This window comes from Vipera ursinii (genome assembly GCF_947247035.1).
Source record: "Vipera ursinii genome assembly, chromosome: 4".
Classification (NCBI taxonomy): domain Eukaryota; kingdom Metazoa; phylum Chordata; class Lepidosauria; order Squamata; family Viperidae; genus Vipera; species Vipera ursinii.
The window spans coordinates 77,586,458-77,613,485 of record NC_139514.1 but is presented as its reverse complement, the minus strand read 5'-3'; the positions used below and the strand labels follow the sequence as shown (position 1 = coordinate 77,613,485).

The 27,028-nt window shown below is 42.7% G+C and overlaps 1 protein-coding gene across 4 annotated transcripts in view; it reads right to left on the bottom strand.

Annotated features, from left to right (window-relative positions):
- LOC310639676 (E3 SUMO-protein ligase ZBED1-like) overlaps positions 1-20,577 on the bottom strand; it is a 329,070-nt gene extending 308,493 nt beyond the window's left edge. For 3 of the 4 annotated variants that reach the window (XM_083361508.1, XM_083361510.1, XM_083361509.1), the window contains exon 1: positions 20,352-20,571. In XM_083361508.1, coding sequence (XP_083217634.1) covers positions 20,352-20,463 — 112 coding nt within the window. In that variant the 5' untranslated portion in view covers positions 20,464-20,571. Of the gene's footprint in view, positions 1-8,760; positions 12,139-20,351 lie in introns of those variants that run through there. The other variant, XM_083361507.1, reaches the window with a different exon arrangement.
- Positions 20,578-27,028: the final 6,451 nt, after the last annotated feature.

Genomic DNA, 27,028 nt, shown 5'->3' with positions numbered 1-27,028 from the left:
CCTGAGTCTTTGGAGAAGGGTGGGATATCAATGGGATTAAAATAAATAAATAAATAAAATACTTCATCTTTGTCAATAGGATTTTTTTGTCAATGTTATAAAAATGTGATAGGTTACATTGTCATTTCATCTTTCTATCATATATTATTGAGCTTGAATTATATACCAGATTGCTTTATGTTTATTCCTGAAACTCATGTGGTATTAATAATCCAAGGGGCTATAGGACTCAAATTACTAGAATAAGGAAAGATCAAGAAATAGCAAGAAATAAATACCAAGAAATAAAACCCAAACCACAGGTCCTGAAGAAAGAAACAACATTTTAAAGGCTTTCCTGAACAACAGTATTGAAGCTATATGGACGTAGGCATGTGTGTTTATCATTTTTCTTCTCTCTCTCCCTTCCTCCCCAAGATAACTGAAGAAAAAATAAGGGAAATGCTGCATTAATTCTGTAATGAGGAAGTTTAGTAGTATGAAACAAAAGCTACAAAGGAAGGTGAAATACAGTTTAGTAGATATAATGGTTCCTTGCCATCTAAAGAAATAAAAACTATTTCTTTTAACTCAGCTATTAATAGTTTTTAATTACCAGTTCTTGAATGATTTATTTCAATGAGATAACTGACACTGAATTTTTAAGTATGTGTCATAAAGTTGCTGCTGCTTTAGCTCATGCCCCTTTCTGTAACTAAAAAATTCAGTGGTTTTATTATTGCTTAATGTTAATGCTTCCACACTAAACAACAAATTGATAATTCAAGAGATCTTTGGGAGCCCAAAGCAGAACGATTTTAACTAAAGATGCATAATTTATTTAGGAGTTGTGAGGGGGAAAAGGTGTAAAACAAATGTCACAAGACAATTTTATGTCTACATACATGCATGTTTTCCTTCTAATAGGCACTTTCCATGAGGAAGGAAGGAAGGAAGGAAGGAAGGAAGGAAGGAAGGAAGGAAGGAAGGAAGGAAGGAAGGAAGGAAGGAAGGAAGGAAGGGGCAGAAAATTCATAGTCTTATCATCCATTTGTTTTTCTGTATTTCTGACACAAGTATCCACCAACCTAAAGATCAGCTAGGTTCACAGATGCAGGTACAGTACATATTAGTGTTGTAAAGACATACAAGAGAGATTTATCGTAATTAGAAGGGAGGGGGTTGGGATAAAAACTTGAGCTCAGCCATAACAATAATGCTGCTTTGTGGGAACCCAAGGACAAGCTGATTGTTGTGATTCAGTGTCAGCCTGTGGGTTCGGCAACTGAATCGGACAATTCTGAGGAGCAGGAGGAGGGGATTGGAGAGCCTACAGAGGACAGTTCTGAGGCATCGCAGAGCTCTCAGCCAGGCCCCTCCCATCTGGTTCCTCCTCAGACCCAGCTGTGTGAGCCTGACAGCTTGGACGAAAACAATTCACAGCTGGCTTTGTTCAAGGACGCCCGAAGCAGGAGGCAGACAAGCAGGAGTAAACAAAGGAAGGCAAAGAGGCACCTCGGGAGGAGGCAAAGAGAAGCCACACCTTGAAACTGTGTTTAAAAGAGGAATGTGTGGGAGGTGCTGGTTGCTGAAGGCAACCGTTTGAACAGCTTCTGATTTAGTCGTGGTTAGTATTTGCTTTGCTCTGTTTTGGATCTGTTTCATTTCATTTGTGTAAATAAAGTTGGTTGGCTTACTTCCAGCCTATTGACTTTTGAAAAGGGGTTGTCCCTGACGTTTCTGCAGGGCCGGTAGTAGGCTGGAACAGAACAGTTTGCCTTCAGCCTCCCACCCCTTATTATTATTATGGAGCAGCTACATGCTAGGAATGCTCAACTCACCCAGCAACTCGCTTTGTTGGCAGCTCAGGTGGCTCAATTGCAAGCTCAGGTCCATGCTGCACCCCCACCATCACCACCACCAAGGAGAAAATGCCAAGTTGCGATGCCAGATAAATTTAATGGCAATCCAGAGCTGTTTCCTGATTTCCTGGGACAATGCCAGCTCTTTTATCAGCTTGAGAGCAGCTGATTTCCCCACTAACCGGGATAAGGTGGGGTTTGTGTTAACCCTTCTTTCTGGTGATGCAGCTCATTGGGGCACACCTCTGCTGGCTCAACCTAGTCCATTTTTGGACAATTTTGTGGGGTTTTGTGATCATATGCGTCTGATGTATGAGGACCCTATAAAGACACAGACCGCTACCCGACGCTTGAAAGCTCTGAGGCAAGGTCAACGCCCCCTATAGGGCTATATCAGTGATTTTCGGCCAGGATGGATTGTCGGAGATGTTGGATGAGCTGGCCCGTGTGGATATTCCCTCAGACCTCAATGGGCTGATCCATCTCTGCCTACGGATCAACACTTGGTTGCAGCAGCGAAGGAGTCGCTGTGCCACCCCAAAGACCCCTGCAGCCTCTGTTGTGCATGAGACCCCAGTTCAAAGGGAGGAGCCAATGGAGCTGGGTGCCGCCAGGTCTCATCTATCAGTGACTGAAATCAACAGATGACGATGGGGGGGTTGTGTTTTTACTGTGAGGACCCTGGGCATTTGGCTGCTTTTTGCCCAAAGAAGCGACAATGGGCATCAGTGACTGAGTCTGCTCTGAGAAAGTCCCCTACTTTTCTGTCAGGAAACACCCCGAGCCCGATCTAGACGGTGTGTTAGGTCGGGCGTCCCACAACACTGAGCGATGTCTTTCCGATGCTGCCTGTGGACCTCCATGGCACCTGATATTGGAGGCACGTCTGATCCTTCCTAGCAAGCCAAAGGGGATTCCAGTCCATACCTTAATTGACTCTGGGGCCACCACAAATTTTATGGACTCAGCATTTGTGGCCAAATGGGCTGTTCCCCAGTGCCCGGTGGAACCGCCCATGTTAGTGGAGACTATCGATGGTTGAGTGCTCCTGTCTGGGCCAATTAAGGCCGCCACGCAACCATAATGTATGGCCATCAGTTCCCATGTGGAGGCCATCCAGTTCTATATCACCTCAGATCTGCATTTCGCTGTGGTCTTGGGACTGGTGTGGCTCCGGGCGCATGACCCACAGATCTATTGGTCACAGAACTTGGTCACCTTCCCAAGCTTGCAGTGCGTGGACCACACCCGCCATATCTCTGCCGGTCAGGTGGAGGGTTCCCCAGGGGTTTCCTTGCCTCCCGAACTGTCTGACTTTGCTGATGTGTTCAGCAAGACAGAGGCAGATCAATGCGAGCTGCATTGGCTTCCGGTTGCCCTCCGGGTGAAATTCAAGGTGCTGGTTATCACCTATAAAGCCCTACATGGCCTGGGTCCGGGATATTTGAGGGAACACCTGCTGCCGGCATCAAACGCCCTTCGCCCAGTGCGCTCCCACAGGGAGGGTCTGCTCAGGGTTCCGCCGGTGAGAGATTGCCGGCGGGTGACACCCAGGGATAGGGCCTTCTCAGTGGGAGCGCCTGCCCTCTGGAACCAGCTGCCGGTGGAGCTGAGGACTGCCCCCGACCTCCGATCATTCCGCCGGGGCCTGAAGACCTGGCTCTTTGAGCTCTCGGGCCCAGGCTGAGGAGACAATTTTAACTGGGGTTTTTAAGTGTACAGGGTGAATTTAATTTTTTTTAACTGGCTTTTAACTTTTGTATGTTTTGATTTTTAATTCCCTGTAAACCGCCCTGAGTCCTCAGGGAAAGGGCGGTATACAAATGTAATAAAATAAAATAAATAAATAAATAAATTACCCCTGCACAGGCCCTATGACTACCCCATTGATTTAGTCCCTGATGCGCCTCTCCCAGTGGGGCGTTTGTACTCCATGTCGGACCCCGAGTTGGCTGCATTGCAGGACTTTCTGGAGAAGAATCTGGCTCGAGGTTTCATCCGGCCCTCATCCTCGCCAGTGTCTGCACCCGTGCTCTTTGTTAAAAAGAAGTCTGGTGAATTGCGGCTTTGCTGCAATTATAGGAGACTCAACGCCATCACGGTGCACAATTGTTACCTGCTACCCCTCATCCCCGAATTCTTGGATCGACTCCGGGAGGCTAAGATCTTCACGAAACTGGACCTGCGTGGAGCTTACAACCTTGTCAGGGTTCGGCCGAGTGATGAGTAGAAGACGGCGTTTGTTACTCGTTACGGACACTTTGAGTACACGGTGATGCCGTTTGGCCTGACCAATGCGCCCGTGTTTCAGCATTTCATGAACGATATTTTCCGGGATTTGTTAGATCAGTTTGTCATGATCTACTTGGACGACATCCTGATCTACTCCCCGCCACGAGAGGTGCACCATCAGCATCTCCGTCAGGTCCTGCAGTGACTCCGAGAACATCGGCTGTTTGCCAAATTGGAGAAGTGCCAGTTCTACTGGGTGACCATAGATTTCCTGGGCCACCGCATTTCTCCTGGGGGCATCGTCATGGAGCCGAGTAAGGTTGAGTCTTTGCAGCTGAATCGGACAATTCTGAGGAGCAGGAGGAGGGGATTGGAGAGCCTGCAGAGGACAGTTCTGAGGCATCGCAGAGCTCTCAGCCAGGCCCCTCCCATCTGGTTCCTCCTCAGACCCAGCTGTGTGAGCCTGACAGCTTGGTCAAAGACGATTCACAGCTGGCTTTGTTCAAGGACGCCCGAAGCAGGAGGCAGACAACCAGGAGTAAACAAAGGAAGGCAATGAGGCACCTCGGGAGGAGGCAAAGAGAAGCCACACCTTGAAACTGTGTTTAAAAGGGGAATGTGTGGGAGGTGCTGGTTGCTGAAGGCAACCGTTTGAACAGCTTCTAATTTAGTCGTGGTAAGTATGTTTTGCTGTTTTGAATCTGTTTCATTTCATTTGTGTAAATCAAATTGGTTGGCTTACTTCCAGCCTACTGACTTTTGAAAAGGGGTTGTCCCTGACGTTTCTGCAGGGGCCGGTAGTAGGCTGGAACAGAACACTGATAATGTTTTGGTGGGCTGAGGTTTTAGGCTAATTGGAGAATGTGATTTATGACAGCTTATTGGGGATGGGAATTGCACTTTGTTACTTTGTATCCCAGGGTTTTGGGGTTCAACTATGTAGTGCTGATACTTTGTTTCCTGAATAAAATGTTCTTTAAGGAAGAATTTTGTCCTGAAGTTCTTTTGATGGGTTTATCTATCGGAACCATGACACAGGCAGGTATAATCATTTTAAGATGTGAACATAAACTTTAACAAATGAACAGAGAATCTTATAGTTGTTCAGTTTAACACAGCAAAATAAAATAAAATCTGTTTCAACTACTACAATTCAGTATGCATTATCATTAAAGAAATTTTGGGTTCATCTCACTTTTTTTGGCTTTTTTATGTTAAAATTTCTGACAATTTTTTTCCCTTTTACACAAATAGTTTGTATATAAGAAATTTATTTTGAGACAAAATTCAGAGACATACACTAAGTGTTTCTATAAAATGATATACAGTGTCCCCAAAATAAGGCCAATTTATTATGAACTGGACGTTGGTGAAGAGGTATTCTACTCAGTTAAAATCTTAAGAAAAGATTTCCTGATTTTTACTTTAAAATATTTATTAAACATTATTAAAAATGAAGTATGGTTAAAAAAGGGGAAAGACAGGAATAGTATACTTTAGCACAATTTACTAAATATTACAATTTATATCATAATTAGCTAGAAATATAAAGGCTCATAAAATTAATTTTTGTATTTGACAATTTTTCTTTCATGTTTTCCAATTGCTTGGATTTTTTGAAATGAGATAAACTTTTAAAGACTAGATTTACTCAGAAAATATTGTATGAAAAATCTATATCCATATGTAGATATAGAATACAGAATAACAATTATTGAACAGTTGAAAGTTATAGGTTTCACCTGCTATCTAAAGATGCTACTAGCCTTTAATACTGTGACTGTATAACTCAAAGATTAAATTCTATTTTACACTATAAAATTTGCATTTCTGATTATAATGCATTTTTATGTGCCAGGTGTTGAAATACAACATAAATATATGCTATATGTTTTCTAACATATGCAGACATCTGCAGATTTGTGCAGACTTACCTGAACATTTATTTCTTTCCTTCTATTACTGGGCATAATCACAGTTTGACTAAAAATCTCATAAATTCCACAAAGTAGATTTTACTACCGAGTTAACATCATAATTAAAAATTATGCAGTATACTGCCATCATACCAAACACTGAATACAATCTTACATTCTACAAATGTAGATTGCAAAATAGTACTGCAAAACTGTAAGTAGTCAATCAGTCAACAATAGTAGAAACTAAACTTTATGGAAGGTAAATATATAGCATTTGGTAAAGTTAAAACACTGAAGACTTAGCAACTAAAAGACCTATAACCTACAAGGCACAGAGTTTCAGAGTCACCGAGGAGGCTGTGGCTTGGACAACCATCCCTGTCACAGTCCAGGACTATACCATAAGATTTCTGATAACTGAAGAGTAAAGCTTATAATATTGAACAGGTAGTCCTTGTCTTACAACCACAACTGGGCCCAGAATTTCTATTACTAAACAAGGTGGTTACTAGTCATGCCAGATTTTACCATCTTTTTTGCCACAATCATTAATCAAATCACCGCAGTCATTAAGTGAGTCATGTGGCTGTTAAGCGACTCCATCTCCCCCCCCCCACTTGACCTTGCTTGTCAGAAGCCAGCTGACAAGGTTGCAAGAGGTAGTAAGCACAGTAAGTCAGGACACTGCAGCCTTTGTAAATAGATACAAGTTGCCAAGTGACCATATTTTGATCACGACCATGGGGATGCTGCAATTGTTGTAAATGTGAGGACCAGTCATAAGTCACTTTTTACAGTACATACATAACTTTGAAAAGCTGCTGAATGAATAGCTATAAGTCAAGGACTACCTTTAACAGGGATGTACTGTACTTCAGATCTAAAATCCCCAAAGTTTTCCAGAATAGGCCAGGACTATGCAGATTGCATCTGTCAATACCTCCTTAAAGAAGCTATATGGTTTCCATAGTTGCTGGGTGATCCCAAGCAAATAGGTATTTGAGATTCTGATCAAGCCCATACCCATTCAGTGAGCTCATGCCCCCTCTGAATAGACTGATTAGGCTCCTAAACAAAAATGAGCATCCTCCCAGTTGCCTGGATGGATAAGTCCAGGAAAATCTGCATCTTCTTTAAAGAGGTACTGAAAGCACTGAGAAGTAGCCATATATGACCTCTCGTACTCCCAAGCAACTTTGCAGCTTCAGATCCAACGAGGAACACTGCCCTTTTGTACTGTGCTTAAGTTTCAATCTGATGTTGCATAGACTTAGGACTCAGCACACTGTGCTCTGTAACAACTAAATTAACATAAATGTTTCATCATGCAGTAGTTTTGCATCCTTAATTACTTAAAATTGGATTAGCCAAGAAGTGTAAGATCAGCTCAGATAAGATGGTAAATGAGATACAAATGAAAGCTCTTTATCATACCATGATCATTTTGTACAAATCAAAGCCCAAATCTATCAGCTATATCTGAATAGGGCAACGCTAAAACAGGATTCAGAAGACTCTCTACTTTTCTAAGCACTATTTAGCACAAGTATATTCACGTCTGCTTCAACAGCCTGTGTCAGAATCCAGTTATATTTTATTTCTATCTACCTTCTCTGATTTAAAAACCAATCCTTACTATCTCCTAGATTCTGTCATACTAAAAAAGGGGAGGGGGTATGCATAGGGTTTTACTACTTTCACTTCCTGACTTCACTACAAAGTAACCTTTTCATTCACTTCACGTTGCTAAGGATAACAATGTAGCCATCTATCTGCCTTTCATCCTATGCCTCTCTGAAACTCTTTTCTTTACCAACAGCTAGGGGAAAAGGGAGAGGGAAAGAGAAGCGGATTGAATGATCATGCCAAGGGAGCCGGATTGATGTTATTTTTCCTGAAGTAAAACCTAGAAATCTGCCGGTTTGGATCGCCCAGAAGAACTGCGGGTGGGGGGGGGGGGACTGCTTGGTAACACTTTAAAACATTGAATGGTGGAGGGGCGGATCCCCCAGATCCCATCTAGCATGCCTTCAGTCAATTTCTCTTAATAAAAATTCCTGTTGGAAGAAACTGTTTCCAAGAGTTCTGTTTTCTTAAGATGTAGATTGAAGTGGGTCCTTACAGTCTGATTATGGGTTGAGTAAAGATCAAGTGCCTTACTTCTCTACTTATCAACTCTTATTTACAAGAGTAAATTCCAGGGCAGAATTTGTTATATTGGTGACATAAACTGATACACACAAACCTATCTGGCATATCTCAAAAGTATTCTATGCTGCTTTTCTACATAAAGTAGTTAATAATTTCTGGCAAAGAGCATAAATATGGGAAGAATTCGAGAACTGCTTATGTTGGAAGTATCTTTAACAAGCAATGTCCCTCAAAAAAAAGCATCAAATTAGAACTAGAAAAGATTATGGCCTAAATGTCTAGCAGAGAAAGTCTTACTTCAACACAGTAAATGTTATTTCAAAATATTTTCTAAGTCTATCCTTCCATAGCCTAGTAACTCTCAAGTATGAAGACTACCACTCTAGCAATACACCCATTGCTAAGAACAGATGACTGAAGCATTCTACAAATGTCTAGACCAGGGGTAGGCAACCTTGGCTCTTTTATGACTTGTGGACTTCAACTCCCAGAATTCCTGAGCCAGGCTGGCTCAGGAATTCTGGGAGTTGAAGTCCACGAGTCATAAAAGAGCCAAGGTTGCCTACCCCTGGTCTAGAACATTACTTTTAACACTTGTAAGCAAAAATCAATCCATGTTTGAGTGACCTGATATTGAACTAGAAGCTAGTAGAAGCTGGTAAATTTCCTTTCAGGTATAATGTAACAAGAACCACTACCATTTAGCACAGATGTTTCCATGCAACAGAAGTTTAGAATTTATGGAATAAATTAGCAAAGCAGCTGCATTAATGTGATATATCAGGTATGGTGCCCAGAAGCATGTCATTTTATATATACAGTTTTCTTGAAGATACAAATGAAGAAAGTACTCCTTCTAAGCTTTGCAAAGGATTGCTTGGCAATACACGATACAAAACTAATGACTTGTAACAGTATGGTGATATAATTCAACTTCATATTCATTTGCTGATAGAGCAACCTAATATTTCTTGCCATTATATTAATCTTGGAAAGGTTACATTCAGTTTATAGTACAGATGACAACATTGCTCCATCATTATTCCTTACCACAAACACAATATGCAGCTCCTGAAAAGATAAAATTCAGCTATATCTAAAAGTCTACAGGTTCCTATGGATGCATTGTAGCATAGCATTCCCAGCACATTTGCCAAGATTTCACTACAATTAGATAAAAATAAAAATCCTAACATTTCTATTTTAGGACACTTAACAACAAAGAAATAATCTGGTTCATCAGAAATAAGACATGAATCTATTAATCATTAGATCCCTTACGTAATTAATCCCTGATAATTTGACTTTTAAAAAGCTTTAAATATTTAAATGTGTTAACATTTAAATCAAAACTTTTAAAAATCAAAACTGCTACATCAAAAACACTTTGCATATTGACCTTAAGTCATATATTTGCTGAAAATATTGTTTAAAGCAGGGGTGTCAAACTCACGTCATGTGACATGTCACAACGTATTGCGACTTTTTTTCCATTGCTGGCAATGGGGTAGGCACGGTTTCGCCATGATGCATCTGGCCCACGGGCTGTCAGTTTGACACCACTGGTTTAAAGGGATTGTATAGCAGGTGACTAACCATGTGCTTATAAATTACTACTTATACATCCTATTTCTAAATCTGTGATAAAATATATCTGTAGTTTTTTTACTCTATATTCATAACTTTTATGCCAGTATATGTTCTTGAATCACAAATCACAACCATGATCCAGACACACATACTTCCACATACAAAACCTGCCTATGGTGAAGTTGATCAATATGTACATTTTTAAAAGTTATTTTTTTTGCTTGGTAATTTAAGACTTTAGCTTTTGTCTGAAAGTCTACTGCTTCTACATGAAGCCATTATCACGCATATTTAAAAAAATGCTGCTCCCATTTGCTGTGTCACTTGAATTAGTCATATGACTCTGTTCCAATCCCCACTCGCCTTCATCCTCTTCATCAGGTTCAGCTTCAGATCCACTATGAGTGTTCTCATACAGAAAAACCTGCTCATCTACGTGAGCTGGGGCTAGCCGATTTCTTTTAGCACTAACAACATTGGCTGAAGAACTAAAAAGACGTTCTGGAAAGATCCTTGTAGCTACAATGCACCAGTATTTCCGAAGCACGTTTGGCAAAGAAGGAAACAAAGCAATTCTATCAGACCACCACTTGAGTGGATCTTCATTAAGGCCAAGGACTTTCTGTGACTTGAAATTACTCAGTTCCTCAATAATCTGAGCATGCCACTCCTCTTGATCTTCAATACCCCCTGTCTGGCAAAAGATTTCTGCAAGCATATTATTGATAGCACTAGGAGGATGAGGCATGGAAGCAATTGCCACTTTTTTCACTAGTGGCTCTTCTGACACTGCAAACAATTTTTCTTCAGGCCTTGAAATATTGTCTTTTATTTTTTCCAGGATACTTTTTGCTTCCTCCAGCACTCTGTTCTCAACCTGTTGTTTTTCAAATGTCGAAAGAAAGGGCAATTTCTTGTATCTTGGATCTAAGAAAGTTGCAACATTGAGAAACATGTCTATCTCAGGATTATGCTGGTATGTTGCTGATAATTCCTTGACAATCACTTCCTTTGCCATGCTTATTTCTTTTAAGTCATTTTCTTTTATACTTAATGTTGTATTTAACAGCATGTGAAGAAGAGGTTTCACCATGCTTATTCTTGGGTACTTGGAAGCAGATATCATCTCAGCTACCTGCTTGAATGGCTGAAGCAAATCCACCAGCCCTTCAATTGTATTCCATTCATTAGCTTCCAGCATCAGGTGGTGATTATTGCTATCTTCCACAAGTACTGCAGCAATGACAAACTGTTGCTCTTTAAGACGTTGCAGCATGGCAAGTGTGCTGCCCCACCAAGAAACACGATCACTCACAAGCATGCAGTGCAAACTATTCTGCTGTTGCTGCTTTTCACTCAACATGCACATGGCTATTGTAGACTGCTGAAAATATTCCACCAGTTTTCGACATCTAGATAGTACACTACTCAATTTAGGAAGCTGAAAAGCTTGCTGTATACCTGCATTGAAAGTCTGACCTAAGCAAGGCATCTGTACTGAAATGTCCAAAAGAGAGCAAGCTTTCACTACATCTTTCCCATTATCCATTGTAGCCCCAAAAACTTTGGTACTGATTTCCCATTCAATGAATATCTCATACAGGACTCTTGTAATTGTCTCTGCAGTGTTTTCCTCTGGCACTTCAAATGTTTTTAGGCAACGAGAATTAATAGCCAAGCTGCCAGAAGAACTATTATTAAGAAAATGAACAGACAATGTTATATAGCATCTATTCTGGCTATGACTTCTCCATATATCAGTTGATATGCCACACCATGGAATGTCTGCCAATTCTTTTAACACAATCTCTCTAACAGCAACATATTTTTCAGGAATTCCTTTTGTGCAGAAGTACTTTCTGCAAGGAAGTTCATATCTGGGGTCAGCTGTTCTTAAGAGACTCTTAAATGTGGGTTCATCAACAATAGATGGAGGATGTAACCCTTCACAGATTAAACTAATCACTGCTGAGGTCAGCTCTTGATGCTTTTTATTCTCATAATTGTGACTTGTTTTCATAATTAAGTTGTCCTGAACAACCTGCTGAGATGATTCAGGCTTCAGTTTTGAAAATGCAGTTGCAAACGCCTCTCTCATTTGCTCAGTGTTGCTTTTCACAAATTCACAAAATTCATCTGGGTGATTCTTTTCAAGATGGTAAGAAAGGTTGGATGTATTTCCTGAATAGGCAATCTGTGCCATGCAAATGCGGCAGTAGATCTTCTTCCATTGTAATATACATCCCTCTGCATTGGTATCAAAGCCAAAGTACTTCCATACTTTACTCTTTGCTCTTGGGTGGGCCACTAACTTTAGGTCTGATGGGGAAGTTTCCAAAGTTTTATTCTCCATTGCTTCTTATCCACTGTCCCAACCTTTTGATTCTTCACTCATTAATGAGCACCTGATAAAAGGCAGCAGATAAACATAACATGAGAAAGGACTGGTTTGCTCAACTGTATAAAATTAATGCTTCAATAAATATACAAAACCTACCTTAATAATAATATTGGAATGTTCCTCTTTGGAAACTGAATATATGCAATATTACTTCTACATGTTTTGCAAGGTAATAGATTTTATGACAAAACATTGGACCAAAATTAATTGCCCTCTGGACAAGAATATTTGATACCATCGACCATGGTATCCTACTGCGGCGTCTCAGGGGGTTGGGAGTGGGAGGCACCGTTTTACGGTGGTTCTCCTCCTATCTCCTGGGCCGTTCGCAGTCGGTGTTGACGGGAGGGCAGAGATCTGCCCCTAGGCCTCTCATTTGTGGAGTTCCCCAGGGGTCGGTTCTCTCGCCCCTCCTGTTCAACATCTATATGAAGCCGCTGGGTGAGATCATTCGTGGTTTCGGGGTGGGGTATCATCAGTACGCTGATGATACCCAACTTTTTCTTTCCACCCCGAACCAACCCAGCGATGCCCTCTCCGTGATGTCCCGGTGCCTGGAGGCGGTCCAGGTCTGGATGGGGAGAAACAGGCTTCGTCTCAATCCCGCCAAGACTGAGTGGCTGTGCATATCGGCATCTCGGGTCAACCAGACTATTCCATCTCTAACGATGGGGGGTGAGGTGTTACCCCCTGTTGATAGGGCTCACAACTTGGGCGTCCTCCTGGATTCACGACTCAATTTTGAAGACCATATAGGAGCCGTGACAAGGGGGGCTTTTGCCCAGGTTCGCCTGGTGCACCAGTTGCGACCCTATCTGGACCGAGATGCCCTACGCACAGTCACTCATGCACTTGTGACCTCCCGTTTAGACTACTGCAACGCTCTCTACATGGGGCTGCCCTTGAGGACCACTCGGAGGCTTCAGCTGGTGCAGAATGCGGCCACGCGAGTTGTGATGGGGGTCTCCCGATACTCCCATGTAACACCTCTACTCCGCGAGCTGCATTGGCTTCCGGTTGCCCTCCGGGTGAGATTCAAGGTGCTGGTGATGACCTATAAAGCCCTAAATGGCTTGGGTCCGGGATATCTGAGGGAACACCTGCTGCCGGCATCAAGCTCCCTTCGTCCAGTGCACTCCCACAGGGAGGGTCTTCTCAGGGTGCCACCGGTAAGAGATTGCCGGCGGACGACACCCAGGGATAGGGCCTTCTCAGTGGGGGCGCCTGCCCTTTGGAACCAGCTGCCAGTGGAGCTGAGGACTGCCCCCGACCTCCGTTCATTCCGCCGGGACCTGAAGACCTGGCTCTTCGAGCTCTCTCGCCCAGGCTGAGGATTAATCTTATTTTAACTGGGGTTTTATTTATACAGGGACAAATATATTTTTTTTAATTTGTTTTTAACTTTTGTATCTTGGTTTTTTAATTACCCTGTAAACCGCCCTGAGTCCTTTGGGAAAGGGCGGTATATAAATGTAATAAAATAAAATAAATAAATAAATAAATAAATTGCTAACATTTTTTTACTTTAGTTATAAAATTTATACCTGCCCATCTTACTTCAAGGTAATTTGGGGCAGCTTACATAGATAGTATTACAAATAGAGTAAGTGCCATAGCCTCAATTGCATGTTTAATTTAAATATGCAGAGATAGCTCATTACAATAAGCTGATGCATCCAAGAATACAACAAAATGTTATCTAATCTCTTTCAACACTGAATAAACTCACATCTCTGATGCAATCTCTGCATACCAGGAATCTGACTTCAAGAATAGTTTATTCTCCAGGTTCAAGTGTCAGAAAGCTTCTATAGATAACTCGAGAAATAGCTGCCTTTTTTCCCCTGTACCATGAATAAGAGTGTATTAGTGACTGATCACACTGACCAGAAGAAATACTCACCATGATAAGTGAAAATTTGTGATCCTAAACATATAGTACTGTTTAAGGCAGTGAGCAAGGAAGCATTTGTGAATTTGTGAAAATTCTGAGAATTTGTGAATTCACAAATTTGTGAATTTGTGAAATTTCTTTTTCCCTTCTTGAGACTTTCCAATTGTCATAAGCATGGATGTATTTTCCTGGCTATTATTATGAATATGCTCAAATAGTTCTATTTTATTTTTTGATATTTCATAGCATTAACAAAGATGACATAAAAGCTAGCAGCGTTTTAATGAACAGAATTTGGAAGACCATTTGTTGAATGTAAGAATCTAACTTACAACAATGTCTTTTGTTACTGAGAAGTTTATTAGAAAATATGAGTTGTGCTGTATTTATTGTGCTGCTTTCAGAAATTCAGTCCTATAAAGTTGCTTCAATACAGTATGTCCAAATGTGTAAACTGCTCTCTATGCCTAGTTTTGAACTGTTTACTTTATTTAATGCACAATTGAACAAGCAGGATGGTTAAAATTCAACAAGCAAGAAGTTTAAACAGAAATTTTAAAAATTCCTCTGGATGGTCACACAGTTCTCCCCATAAGAGTCTTTGCAGCACTACTGTATATCCCAAATTAACATCATAGGAGATGGGGTGATCTCAAAAAAGCTAAACTAGAATGGATCTGGTTACACTCAGATGGGGAGACTACTACAAAATCTAAGAGTTGAAGAGCTATAAGCTAGATTCAATAGTTGAAAACAAGTTGATAACGATAATTAGAAATCACTTGTATTATTTTCATGAGAATTACAAGGCTTTTTCCATGAAAGTATTACACGTCATGTTTAGCCTTTATTTTAAACTGTAATGAATTCCTCTGAAATAAATTGTATATCGGTAGTCCTCAAGTTACAACAACGGAACCCAGAATTTATGTTACTGAGAAATTTGTTAAGTGAGTTTTGCTCCATTTTACAACTTTTCTTGCCACATTCATTAAGTGAATAACTGCTGTTGTTAAATTAGTAATGGTTGTTAAATGAATCTGACTTCCCCATTGACTTTGCTTGTCAGAAGGTTGCAAAAAGTGATCACATGACCCTAGGACACTGCAACTGTCATAAATATGAACCAGGTGTCAAGCATCCGATGTTAATGTTGCTAAAATCGGATGTTCTTGCTTTGACAAAAGATGAAGAAGCAGCTATTTCATATTTCTACTTGTGTATCACTTTTAGAGTTAGTTGAAGAAGGGAGGGGGGAAGGAGGAATGTATGAAAAATTAGTTAGACATAAACAACAGTAGTGGAAGTTTCAAGGTTGAATGTAACAAGAGACAGTAAGTAAGAACTGGGGGGTTTACGCTAAGGATGGAGACCTAACCTTTCAAACTAATTTGAGAATGTGATTAATGACAGCAATGAAAAGAGAAGAATTGTGTTTAATATTATTGTGCTAAGGGGAGGGGAATTCAGATTCCAGCTTCTCACAAGCATTGCCAATGTTATAGGGCTCTAATAAAAGTCTTTTTAGGTAAACAATGCCTCAGAGTTCTTTGAAGAGCTCATCCCTCGGAAACCTGACATCAAACTGGAATCCACCAACTTTACAAACTAACTAGGGGGTCCTGAACTCCCATCGCTATCTCTAAGTTTGGAAGACAGGCTGACAAAGAGTTGGGGAAGATCTCATCATGAAGGAAGGAAAATTGCCTGAAGCCAGCTCCCCAGTAGCAGCAGCCGCCCCAGGAGGGAAAGGTCCAGCGAAGAAGCCGGTAGGAAAAGAGATTCAGCAATCCTCCCAGTCGGGAGCTAGACCTAAACCAGGAAAATTGGTCTGGTCGTCAGAGTGGATTAAGCCCAGTGGAGACTCCAGATGCCTGGAAGAAGCCTTGCCATCCCCAAGGGCTTCAAAGGCAGAGGAGGTGGAGCGACAACAAAGAGACGACTCTTGCACATCGCATTCCCCAGATTGGTGGGAAGCCGCCAGGCCACCTGAGACTGAATACTCAGGTGAGTGGAAATATCCATCTGCAACCCATAACCAATCAACTGACTATCTAGCAGAAAGGTTTGAAGAGCTAGAAGTGAGGAGTGCAGAACAGCTCCTGCTGAGAGAGGCCCCCAGCCCCCCTTTTGCAGAGCTAACAGCCCTCCAACCCCTGGAGTTCCCTGCTAGGGCCTCCAGTCCCACAGAGGAAGAGAACCTAGGACCCCCGCAGCAATAGGGAGTATGGCAATCCCCAAAGGAGAAGGAGCAACAACCTCTGGGCCTAAATCAGCTAATAGAGGCCTTGCAAGAGCTTGGGGTAATGCAGAAGCCTGGACAGGAACAGCTAGTTGGAGGACGACAACTCCATGGAGGCTGGTCACCACCCCCAAGCGCCAAGCAACCATTGAGGGGCCCGCAATTGAGGGAGGCGCCACAGCAATTGAGGCTAACACGACTCCTAGTAGATCAGCAGCAGAGGACGCCACAATTCCCTGCAGACCAACAACAGAGTAGACGACAGCAACCCCCCATCTATCCAACAACCATTGAGGGGCCTACAGCAGCAGGTGGTGCCACGACTTCCCGCTGGCCATCAGCAGCGTCCTCTCAGACAACCAGAGCAAGGGGGATAGCAGCAGGGCCCAAACGTGCAATCCTTGGGCATACAGCAGCACCAATGGGGTAGCCAGCAACTGGGGGTCCAACAGCCACAGTGGGGGCCCCAGCAACCGTTGAACCAACAACCAGGATGGGGCCATCAGCAACTGGGGACACAACAGCAGCAGTGGGGGGCCCCAGCAGCCACTGAATCAACAATCAGTATGGAGCCAGAAGCAGGGGGGGCCCCAGCAGCCATTGAACCAACAACCAAGATGGGGGCCCCAGCAACCAATGATGGCCCCACCCCTCAGAACAACCTTCAACGGGGACCCAGAGAAACTGATTTTTTTCCTCAACCAAGTACACTCTCATTTGAATCGCTGAGCCTATCTCTACCCGGATCCAGGAGCTATGGTCGATGTGATTGCATCCAGCCTAGAGGGAGAAGCATCTGAATGGTTAAACAATTTATATAATGAGCAAGCCCCTGAATTGGAGGACCCCCACCTTTTCGTCCTAGGGCTGAGAGAAAGATTTGAGGATCATCCATTGCCCCAAAGACTTGCAAACAGCTCCAGAGCTTCCTAGGGTTTGCCAACTTCTACTGTCAATTCATTTCTTCTTTTGCCAAGATTACTCTACCCCTTACAGAACTACTCAAAACGGGCAAGGGAGGGGGAAAACCGCAACCCGGCCAACCACTAGCATGGACTATGAATTGTCAGACAGCTTTTGAGAATTTAAAAAGACTATTTGCTGCCAAACCAGTTGTAAAGCATCCCAGCACAGGGGAGCCCTTCGTAAGTCAAGCTGACGCCAGCAACGTGGCAGTCGGAGCTATATTACTGCAAAAGAATAAAAGTGGGGTCCTGCAACCTTGTGCCTACACCTCTAAGAAATTCACTGAAAGCAAGAGAAGATGGGCAGTCTGGGAGGAGGAGGACTTCGCAATTAGGTGGGGGCTATTAAACTGGCAACACTATCTAGAAGGGAGCAAGGTGCCTTTTGAAGTATGGACAGATCACAGAAATTTAGAGGCACTAAAAACTCCCTGCAAATTGTCCCCAAAGCAAGTGCGATGGGCACTTTTAATTTTACTCTAAAGTACATACCAGGAGGATAAAACTTCCTAGCTGATGCACTATCGAGATTGCCCCAGTACAAAAGCAAATGCGAAGAAATTAACGAGGCAATTATCTCCAGTCCACAAACTGCTGCCCAACTCACGCCTCACAGGACCCCTAATCCTGATGACCCTGGAGTAAAGAAAATAAAACGAAAACTTGCCGATCAATGGTTCAAAGACAATCAGACATCCCTAACATGCAGGGATGGTCTGGCTTACAAGGGGGTGAAATTGTACTTGCCTGAAGCCCTCTTTCTTAACGTTCTCAAACACAGCCATGATGTCAAACAGGCTGGACACTCTGGATATCTAAAAATTCCACATCTCATTCGCCAGCAATTTTGGTGGCCGGGACTACAACGAGACGTGGAAAACTATGTCAGGAGCTGTACTGTATGTGCCACCATGAAAAGAATACCAGGGAAAACCTGTGGGCTACTGCAAACAGTGGCTGATCCTTCTCAACCATGGAAGAAATAGCTATGGACTTTATAGTAGACCTACCAGACAGTAGAGGAAATACTGTCAACTGAACTGTGATAGACCTGTTTTCAAAACAGGCTCATTTTATCACCTGCAAAGGACTCCCATCATCCCAATGCCTGACTAAATTGTTCCTAAAATATATCTACCAGCTACATGGCGCCTCTAAGTGAATAATTTCAGACAGAGGGGTGCAGTTCACAATGAAATTTTGGAGAATTTTTTTTTAAATTGGATCATCTCAAGGCCTATCAACTGCTTTTCACCTGGCTACTAATGGGGCCGCAGAATCTGCTAACAAAATGGTGGAACAATATCTCAGATGCTACATTTCTTACCAACAAACAAACTGGACCGACCCCCTCCCTTTCGCAGAGGTGGCTTACAATAATTTGAAATTTGAAGGCAGAATTTAGTAAGGTAGTAAGCCAGTTGGGAACAAATAAGTTGAAACTTATATTTATAATTGTCAAATTATAGCCTTTGGTCTATGAAGTTTCAGAAGAGAATATTACAACTTCAGGAAGAAGAGTGAAAACTGAACATTAGAATTTGTTCTGATTAGTTACCTAAGCAAGAAGAGATAGTAAGACAAGTGGGTAGAACTATTGAAAAGGGGCAATTTTATTTGCTGCTTTTCCACATCAGGTGAGTTTCCTGCTTCCTCATTTCAGAGACAAAGAGGTGCTACTGCTGCTTTTTCTCAATTGTAAAAGTTCTGGTGCTTTCTTAGTAAATCTTTTACTGTTTGGAATAAAGAGGAGTAATGTTGCCCATATCAGTGCCCAACTTTGAAAAACAGAAAAGGACAGAGAAGTAGTAGTTTTCTAAAATTTCCTAGAAAAGGGTAATTAAGCCAGTATAATTACATAATACAAGTGCATGCCTTCAACAAAATTCTGTAGTCTGAATGGATGCAATTTTTTGCTTTTAGTTTTCAAATCCAGTGAAGAGACAAATCATGGCATTCAATATTTTATACACCATAGTGCCAGGGATTATAAAACAACTGTATCAAAATTTGCCCTCAGTTTATCTTCTCTATATACCAAGATAATTATGCATTCAAGATAAAATAAGGATAGATCTTGTAAAGATTTCTAAGTTATATGTTGAAATTAAAATATTAGACATTACATACTTAGGTTAAATGCAACATAAATGCAATAGCAAAACACTTTTTAATAAAAGTGAAATAATATTCAGATATGGCACAGTCCATCAATGATATAGTACACCAAAATCAACACATTTCACTCAACCTAACTAGGTGGAATCTGCAGTCTACATATTATAAATTAATTTAAATGAAATCTAAAAATCCAGTCTAGATCTAGTGTAGTGTCTATTCACATAACAATCAAGATAAAGTATGGCTTATCTGTGTATCCAGTATGTGCTTTCCCTAAACAAGACAGCTACAAATCATTTATCTACAATTTTCTTTAAGATCCTGAAACTCTAGGGTGTAAAAGAAGTCAAAGGAAAAAAACATACACTGAATAGATTATGACAATCTAGAAAGAACAGAAACAAAGGTGTTGAGCTTAATCATTCAGTAGAAAGTGACCAGGTGTATTCACAGGTAAACCACCTTAAATTATATTGTGGATGGGGAAAATTACTGATCTTTACCGCAGAATATTGTAGCTCTAACCAAGACAATTATATCAATTAATTATATTTGTACAGATCAAGAGCAGTTCAGGTGTGCATTATTTAGACTATTGTAACTGGCGTTTTACTTGCAAAGTTTCAGTGCAAAGTTTAACAAAATATTGCTATCAAAATGAAACCACAGGTTCAATCCTACCTGCACTAGCTCAAGAGAAATCTCTCATATTACAGCACTTTCATTTTCCAGTTTGCTAAGAGAGTAACTTTAGACAATCTTTACGTGCGTGCCCTTCTCCCAATTCTTCCAGCATAGAAACTAAAAAAACAGGAAGCTTCCACTGCCATTTCTAGTTTCTCGTTTATGAATCCTTGTTCCCTGCATTTTTCTCCGCACAATAAAAGCCCAACTCATGCAGATAACAAAGCGACGGCATTCGAGAAGAATCACTCGCTTATTTTTGCATTTAAGCAACCCACTGCTCACCCTAGCTCCGCGTGCAATCTACTAACCTGTTTTGGAAACAGAGCGCGGACGGAGACGTCGAAACAGCTGCTCCAGGACGACGCGGAAGCCGATAAAATAGACCCAAAGGGCAGGCATTAGCAGGGACAATAGTGACATGGCTGCTAGGCCGTGCTGAAGGAAAGACGCCGCCTTAGATTCCTTTCTGTACCTTGGTCGGTGAAGAGCCAGCTCCCAACTCACCAGGGCAGCCGAGGAATCAGCACAACGCCGTCAGAACCCTATTAGGTAGCCACACCCAGCGGAAGAGGATTCCGGCCTCCCGCCTTCAATGGGACGATCGGATCCTTTCTGAGCATGTGCGCTGGTGATCGGTATTCTTATCCCTTCGTGTATGGTTTCTCTCTGCTCCCTCCCTATCGCCCGCTTGTCGCGGGAGATCAAGAGGGATGCTGCGTGTAAGGTTGCAGATAGGGTGAAGAGGTGACATAATCCCTCTCACGTAGTTATTTTTAAGCTTTAATAGTGCTGTCTGCCTCGAATGTGCCAAGACATGCGTTGTTTCTCAGGTTCCTTCACAACTCACGTACACCATTTACCACTCTTAGGAATGGAAAATATTAGGGGATATTGCTATTCTTTCCCTTAGGCCAGGGGTGTCAAGCTCAATTTCATTGAGGGTCGCATCAGCATTACGGTTGCCCTCAGGGGGCCAGGTGGGTATGGCCTAGGTGGGCGTGGCCTACTGGGTGGGCATGGCCAGCTCTACATCGTTCGCATCAAGGGTGCCTATGGGGGCCTGGGCAGGAGTGGCACAGATCTGAGGGTCTCTGGCAGAAGGAGGGTCTCTGGGTCAGGGCCAAGGCAGTGGGGGCCGTTCCCTCACTGTTTCCAGGATGGCTTCGCGGGCCGCATGAAACCACTTTGTGGGCCAGATCTGGCCCCTGGGCCTTGTGTTTGACATGTCTGCCTTAGGCAGTACAGGTAGTCTTTGACCAAAATTTCTGTTGCTAAGCAAGAAAGTTAAGTGAATTTTGCCCCATTTTACAACCTTTCTTGCCACAGTTGTTAAGGGAATCAATGCAATTGTGAAGTTAGTAACAGGATTGTTAAATGAATTTGGCTTCCCCACTGACTGTTTGTCAGAAGGTTACAAAAGCAGTCACATCCCTAGAACACTGCAACCATCATAAATCCAGGCCAGGTGCCAAGTGTCTGAATTTTGATTGTGTGACCATGGAAATGCTACAACAGTTGCATGGAAAACTATTATAAATCACTTTTTTGGTGCTGTAATTTTGAACAGTCACTAAACAAACTGTTGTAAGTGGAGGACTACCTGTACCTAAAGACTGGAACTCTTGTCTTTCCCTGATCTTATTTCCACTATTAAATCAATCACACATCTATGATGCTCAACCAATAAAACAATATCAGTGTGCAGTGTTGTGATCTAATTTCCAATAACATTGCCTGTTTTACAGTTTGGATTATGCCATTATATTAATGCACATTTTTAATGTATTTGTTATAACCTGTTTTAATAAACCATTCATTTTTAATGAATTTGATCACTTAGGTCAGAAAATGCATAAAATATGCGCTACCTCCTGAAAATACAGGGTAACAAACACTGCACCAACAGAACTAGAGGATCATTTTACATTGTGTCATTATTAAAATAAACTTAAAGTGTAACTTCATGCATCCTATTCTATCATTAGCACATGGATGGTTGATAAAAATGTGCCATATAAAAGAATCCTGGAATATGACTGAGTTGATACCTCAGACTAATCAAGATATTTTGAATCACATCATTGGTTCTTATAGATCAGTGCTAAATAAACTGACATCAGCTTTGCAGTATCCTTGGGAATACTCTCCCCCTTGTCAGTTGTATTTGTTGTAAATGGGGATGCCATATTTATCAGAGGGCCTGTGTTCTAATCAGTTTACTTAGCAATAATTCTATGCTCAAATGAAACCCTAAAACAATTAGCTGACACTATCAATATATGGGATTTTTTTTGGCAGAACTCCTCAGCAATGTCTTTAACCACCCTAAAAAAATGCAGTAATTACTAAAAGTCAGAAAATGAAAAAAAAAAGATGCAATGTGTATTGCTTTATCCCCTAGGCCAGGGGTCAGCAACTTGAAACAGTGAAAGAGCCACTCAGAACCCGTTCCCTCACAAAAGGAAAAACTGGGAGCTGCAAAAAATGTGTGCGCATGCACGTACATGCGTGCATGCGCACAACAAAGTTTGACTGAAGAGTGGAGCCAAGGTGAGATATGCACCTACCCTGCATATTTGAATTGATTGGTTTTTAGTCCCAGTTTTTTTTTTTTGGACTGCACATGGCAGAGGACTGGGAGCCACAGGAGACGGCTGAAAGAGCGGCATGCAGCTCCGGAGCCGCGGGTTGCAGACCTGTGCCCTAGGCTAGGCCTAGGACAAACATTGCACATTCCAGCAGTCTTTTCACACTTCTGACTAACCATCATTTGTCAGAAACAAATGTTTTTGTTATATGTCAGGGGTGTCAAACTGCCGGCCCATGGGCCAGACGTGTCACCGGGAAACCACGCCCACCCCATTACCGGCAATGGAGGAAAAGCTCCAATACGTTGTGCAACGTTATATGACATCGCAAGTTTGACATGTCTGTTATATATTAAAGCAATCCTGCACTATTCCCAAACTTGTTTTATAGGGTGAGTAGGATAAATTGGCATGCATTACCTCTTTCCTTTTTCAGAACTAGGGTACATGGTACTAATTCGTTCCCACACATAGCTCAGGAACAAATTCAGATATTTATATGACTTTTTGATTCATAGAAATTCATATTATCTGATCCTATCAACCAAATTAGAATTTGTAGGACTAGGAGGAAGGATTTTTCTACCTTTTTGAAAATTGACTTACCAGAGCAAAAAGATGAGGTAAAAGTCAAATGAATAAACATAAGAACATTCATTCATTCATTCATTCATTCATTCTGTTATGTTCTTAGTTCGGTTAGGCATTGATGAGGCAGAGGGTTGAAACAGCAAGCAACAGAAGCAGCCCTAGAGGCTGCTGAACAGCTATATATACAGTTCGTCTCTAGGCGGCAACCAATAGGGTTAAAGTAACAGTTTCCCGCCCCAAACATAAATATCAGCTCGGAGACAGACAGTCTGGGTTGCAGTAACAGAAACCGTTAAGCAATCCTGATGTCATGGTTCTGATTAATGAGACAGATCAAAGAACACTGCATGATTGTTTATTATAAGAAAAGTCTGTAATAATGAGCACTCATGGATGGATGCCAGAATCTGAATTCTCCTCCCCTTGACACATCATATCATACAAAATTCCCTCCCTTAATTGCACAACATGAATCACATTCACCACCCAAAAACAAAACAGAACTACAAGCTTTCCTGGGGCTCCTTAACTTTTACCATGCCTTTCTCCCCCAGAAAGCAACCATCGCTGAGCCCTTACATAGATTGCTTGACAAAGGGGCCACATGGCAGTGGACCCAAACCCACGAGGACAGTTTCAGGCATCTCAAAAAACTCCTCTGCAACAAGTCCACTGTCACCCACTATAGAGAAAAAATGCCTCTGTGCGTAGCATGCGATGCCTCCCCATACAGAATCGGAGCAGTTCTGAGTCACCTGCACGCGGATGGGACCCAATCTCCTGTCACGTACTATTCCAGAACACTCTCTAGGGCAGAGCGCAACTACGCACAAATAGACAAGGAGGTACTTGCAATTGTGGCAAGCGTGAAGAAATTTCACAACTACCTATATGGCCGTCCATTTACAATCTTTACAGATCACAAACCCCTACTAGAGCTCTTCACTTGGGACAAACAAACACCCCAAATCCTGTCCCCTAGAATGCTGCGTTGGACCACATTCTTGGCAGCATATTCCTTCAAACTAGTACACAAACCTGGGAAGCAAATGGGACACACTGATGGGTTAAGTAGACTACCCTTACCCAGCCTAGGCTCAAACCCAGCACCAGCAGGCCACATCCTTGCCATCCAGGAGCTTCCGGAACACCCCCTGTCAGCTAAAGACATTGCCACCGCAACTAGCAGGGACAAAATCCTTAGCAGGGTGCTAGCATGGGTCTTGTCAGGGTGGCAGGCCTTCAGTCCTGGCCCAGAATTCCAATCCTACTTTGCTAGGCGACATGAACTATCTTCACATCTGGGCTGCATACTATGGGGCAGCCGGGTTGTAATCCCAGACCCTTACAGATCAAAAGCCTTACACACATTCCACAAGGGCCACCCAAGCATTATTAAAATGAAGGCTTTGGCCCGCAGCTACTTCTGGTGGCCGGGTCTCAATAAAGATATAGAGAGGCACGTAGCTGGCTGCTACATGTGCCAACAAACCAGACCCCCCCAACCACAGGCCCCCGTCCACAAATGGGAAATGACTAGGAACCCCTGGTCCAGGGTTCACATCGACTATGCCGGGCCCTTTCAAGGTCAAGTGTTTCTTATTGTGGTCGATAGCTTCTCTAAATGGCTAGAGGTCATTCCAGTCTCCAGCATGACCTCAGCTGCCACAATCAGGGGTTTGAGAGGGGTTTTTGCCACCCATGGGATTCCTGATGTCCTGGTCTCCGACAACGGCCTCCAATTTACCTCTCGTGATTTCCAGATTTTCACCAGGGACAACTCAATTAGACATACTACATCAGCTCCCTTCCATCCATCTTCGAACGGCCTCGCAGAGGTCATGGTAAAGGTCACCAAGGACTCCCTACGGAAAATCATCACTGGAGACTGGCACTGTCATTTGGCTCAATTCCTCCTGGCCCAGCACTCCACCCCCTGCTCTACCACCGGAAAATCACCCACAGAACTGCGATGGGGCCGCCGTCTTGTAACAAAGTTGGACAGACTGCATCCGGACAGAGCAGCCGCGGAAGCAGAACATCCCACCCTGCAAAGGACTTTCTCCCCTGGTCAGCTCATCTGGGCAAGGAACTTTGGGGAATGGGACAAATGGCTTCAGGGTGTTGTCATAGAGCAAACCGGCCCCATTTCCTATGTGATAGACCTGGGGGGAGGAAACCACTTCAGGAGACATGTGGACCAACTCAGAAACAGGGGGATCCAAAATCTCCCACTCGACCCATCCCCCAGTCTAGCCCCCAGCAAGCCAGGGAGGGAAGAAAATGTCCCCATGCCTACTCCAGCACCAGAGGCACTCGGCCCCACCCTCCTTTCCCTGACTTCACCACAACCCAGGGACCAGAGGGCCACGGATCCTCCACTTCCCCCCGTTAGGGGGAAGGAGGACCAGGTCAAAGAAACACCCCTCCGCCACTCCAGCAGACCTAAAAGAGCCCCTGCATATCTTGCAGATTTTGAATGGGCCGGGAACAGGCCAGGAAAGCAATAGGGTAGAAAAGCCCTTACAGCACACAAAATCCAAGAGCATTTCTGTCGGAAGCAAGGGGGGGAAAGGGGTGTTGTGTATTTAAGTTCGACAAAAGCCTTAAACGCCGTGAGGTAAAAAGGCGCGGCAGCCGTTTGACAGTTGACAGCTGTCAAAGGGCTGCCGTTCACCCAAAGACCCACGTGCGGCGACTGGCTGACAGTGACAGCTGTCAAAAGGCCGCTGTGAGTGGCCTGCGCAGGTGCAGCACTTGACAGCTGTCAAGCTGCCTGCAGCCGCGCATACTCATTCAGCCGGAGCTGTCAAAAGGGTTGCCGCCAGCTGGAAAAGAGGCATGGCGGCTGTTGACAGCTCCCGGCTGTCAGAGCTGCCGACAGCGGATTGGACGGAGCCACGCGGCGGGAGATCGCTATGTTATGATTGGTTGTTTGCTTGTCAAAGTTACGTATAAATAGAGAGAACCTCCGGCCGTGTTTCAGTCCTGTGCTCCCCCCAAATAAAGGTTTGAGAAATGTGCCTGCTGTCTCTTGGTCATTACTTCACAACAAACCATTGCTACTCTCCTATATACAGGAATTTCACCACACTAACCACACTCTAGAAAACAACTGCATAAGCTCTCCAGAGATTTTTTTGGGGGGAGTGGGGAGAATCAGGTCTCTATCATTTCTTCCCTGAGGAATTCCATTCTAGCCAATCTCTTAACTCCACCCCACCCCCGACACACACACACATCAGCTGCAGATTCCTCTACATTATACTTTCAAATAATTTTGTAATTCAGTTATCAGTGCAACTGAAAGCAACACAAGTTTTCAAGTCATGTGATTTTAAAATCCTCCAGTAAACAAATCTAGATTCACATACATTATCCAGTACACACTCATCAATCTTTTCCCCTTTCAGTTAAGAAACATAATGTGCAGCACAGAAAAGAAGTGAAAAAGAAAAAGCAGAAGACATTAAAGACATTATTCAAAAATAAAAAAATACAGCTAAATGACTATTTGTGCATACCGTTGCAACTTTCAAATCATTCTTACTTTATACATTATTGCAAACATTTTACATGCACCTTTTCTTTAAGCTTCAAACCTTTCTTTAAGAGGTACTCATCAAGCGCAACCAACTACTACCTTGTATCTTTTCTTTTTCACAACTCATTCACTGTTTCTTTTGCTATTTGAAGTTTATTCACCTTCTCCATATGGCCAAAGTACCTCAGTGTACTTTTTCCCCCCTTTGTAGTAGTACTATATTTGATTCACATTCATTTATCACCCATTCTTGTCAACACTT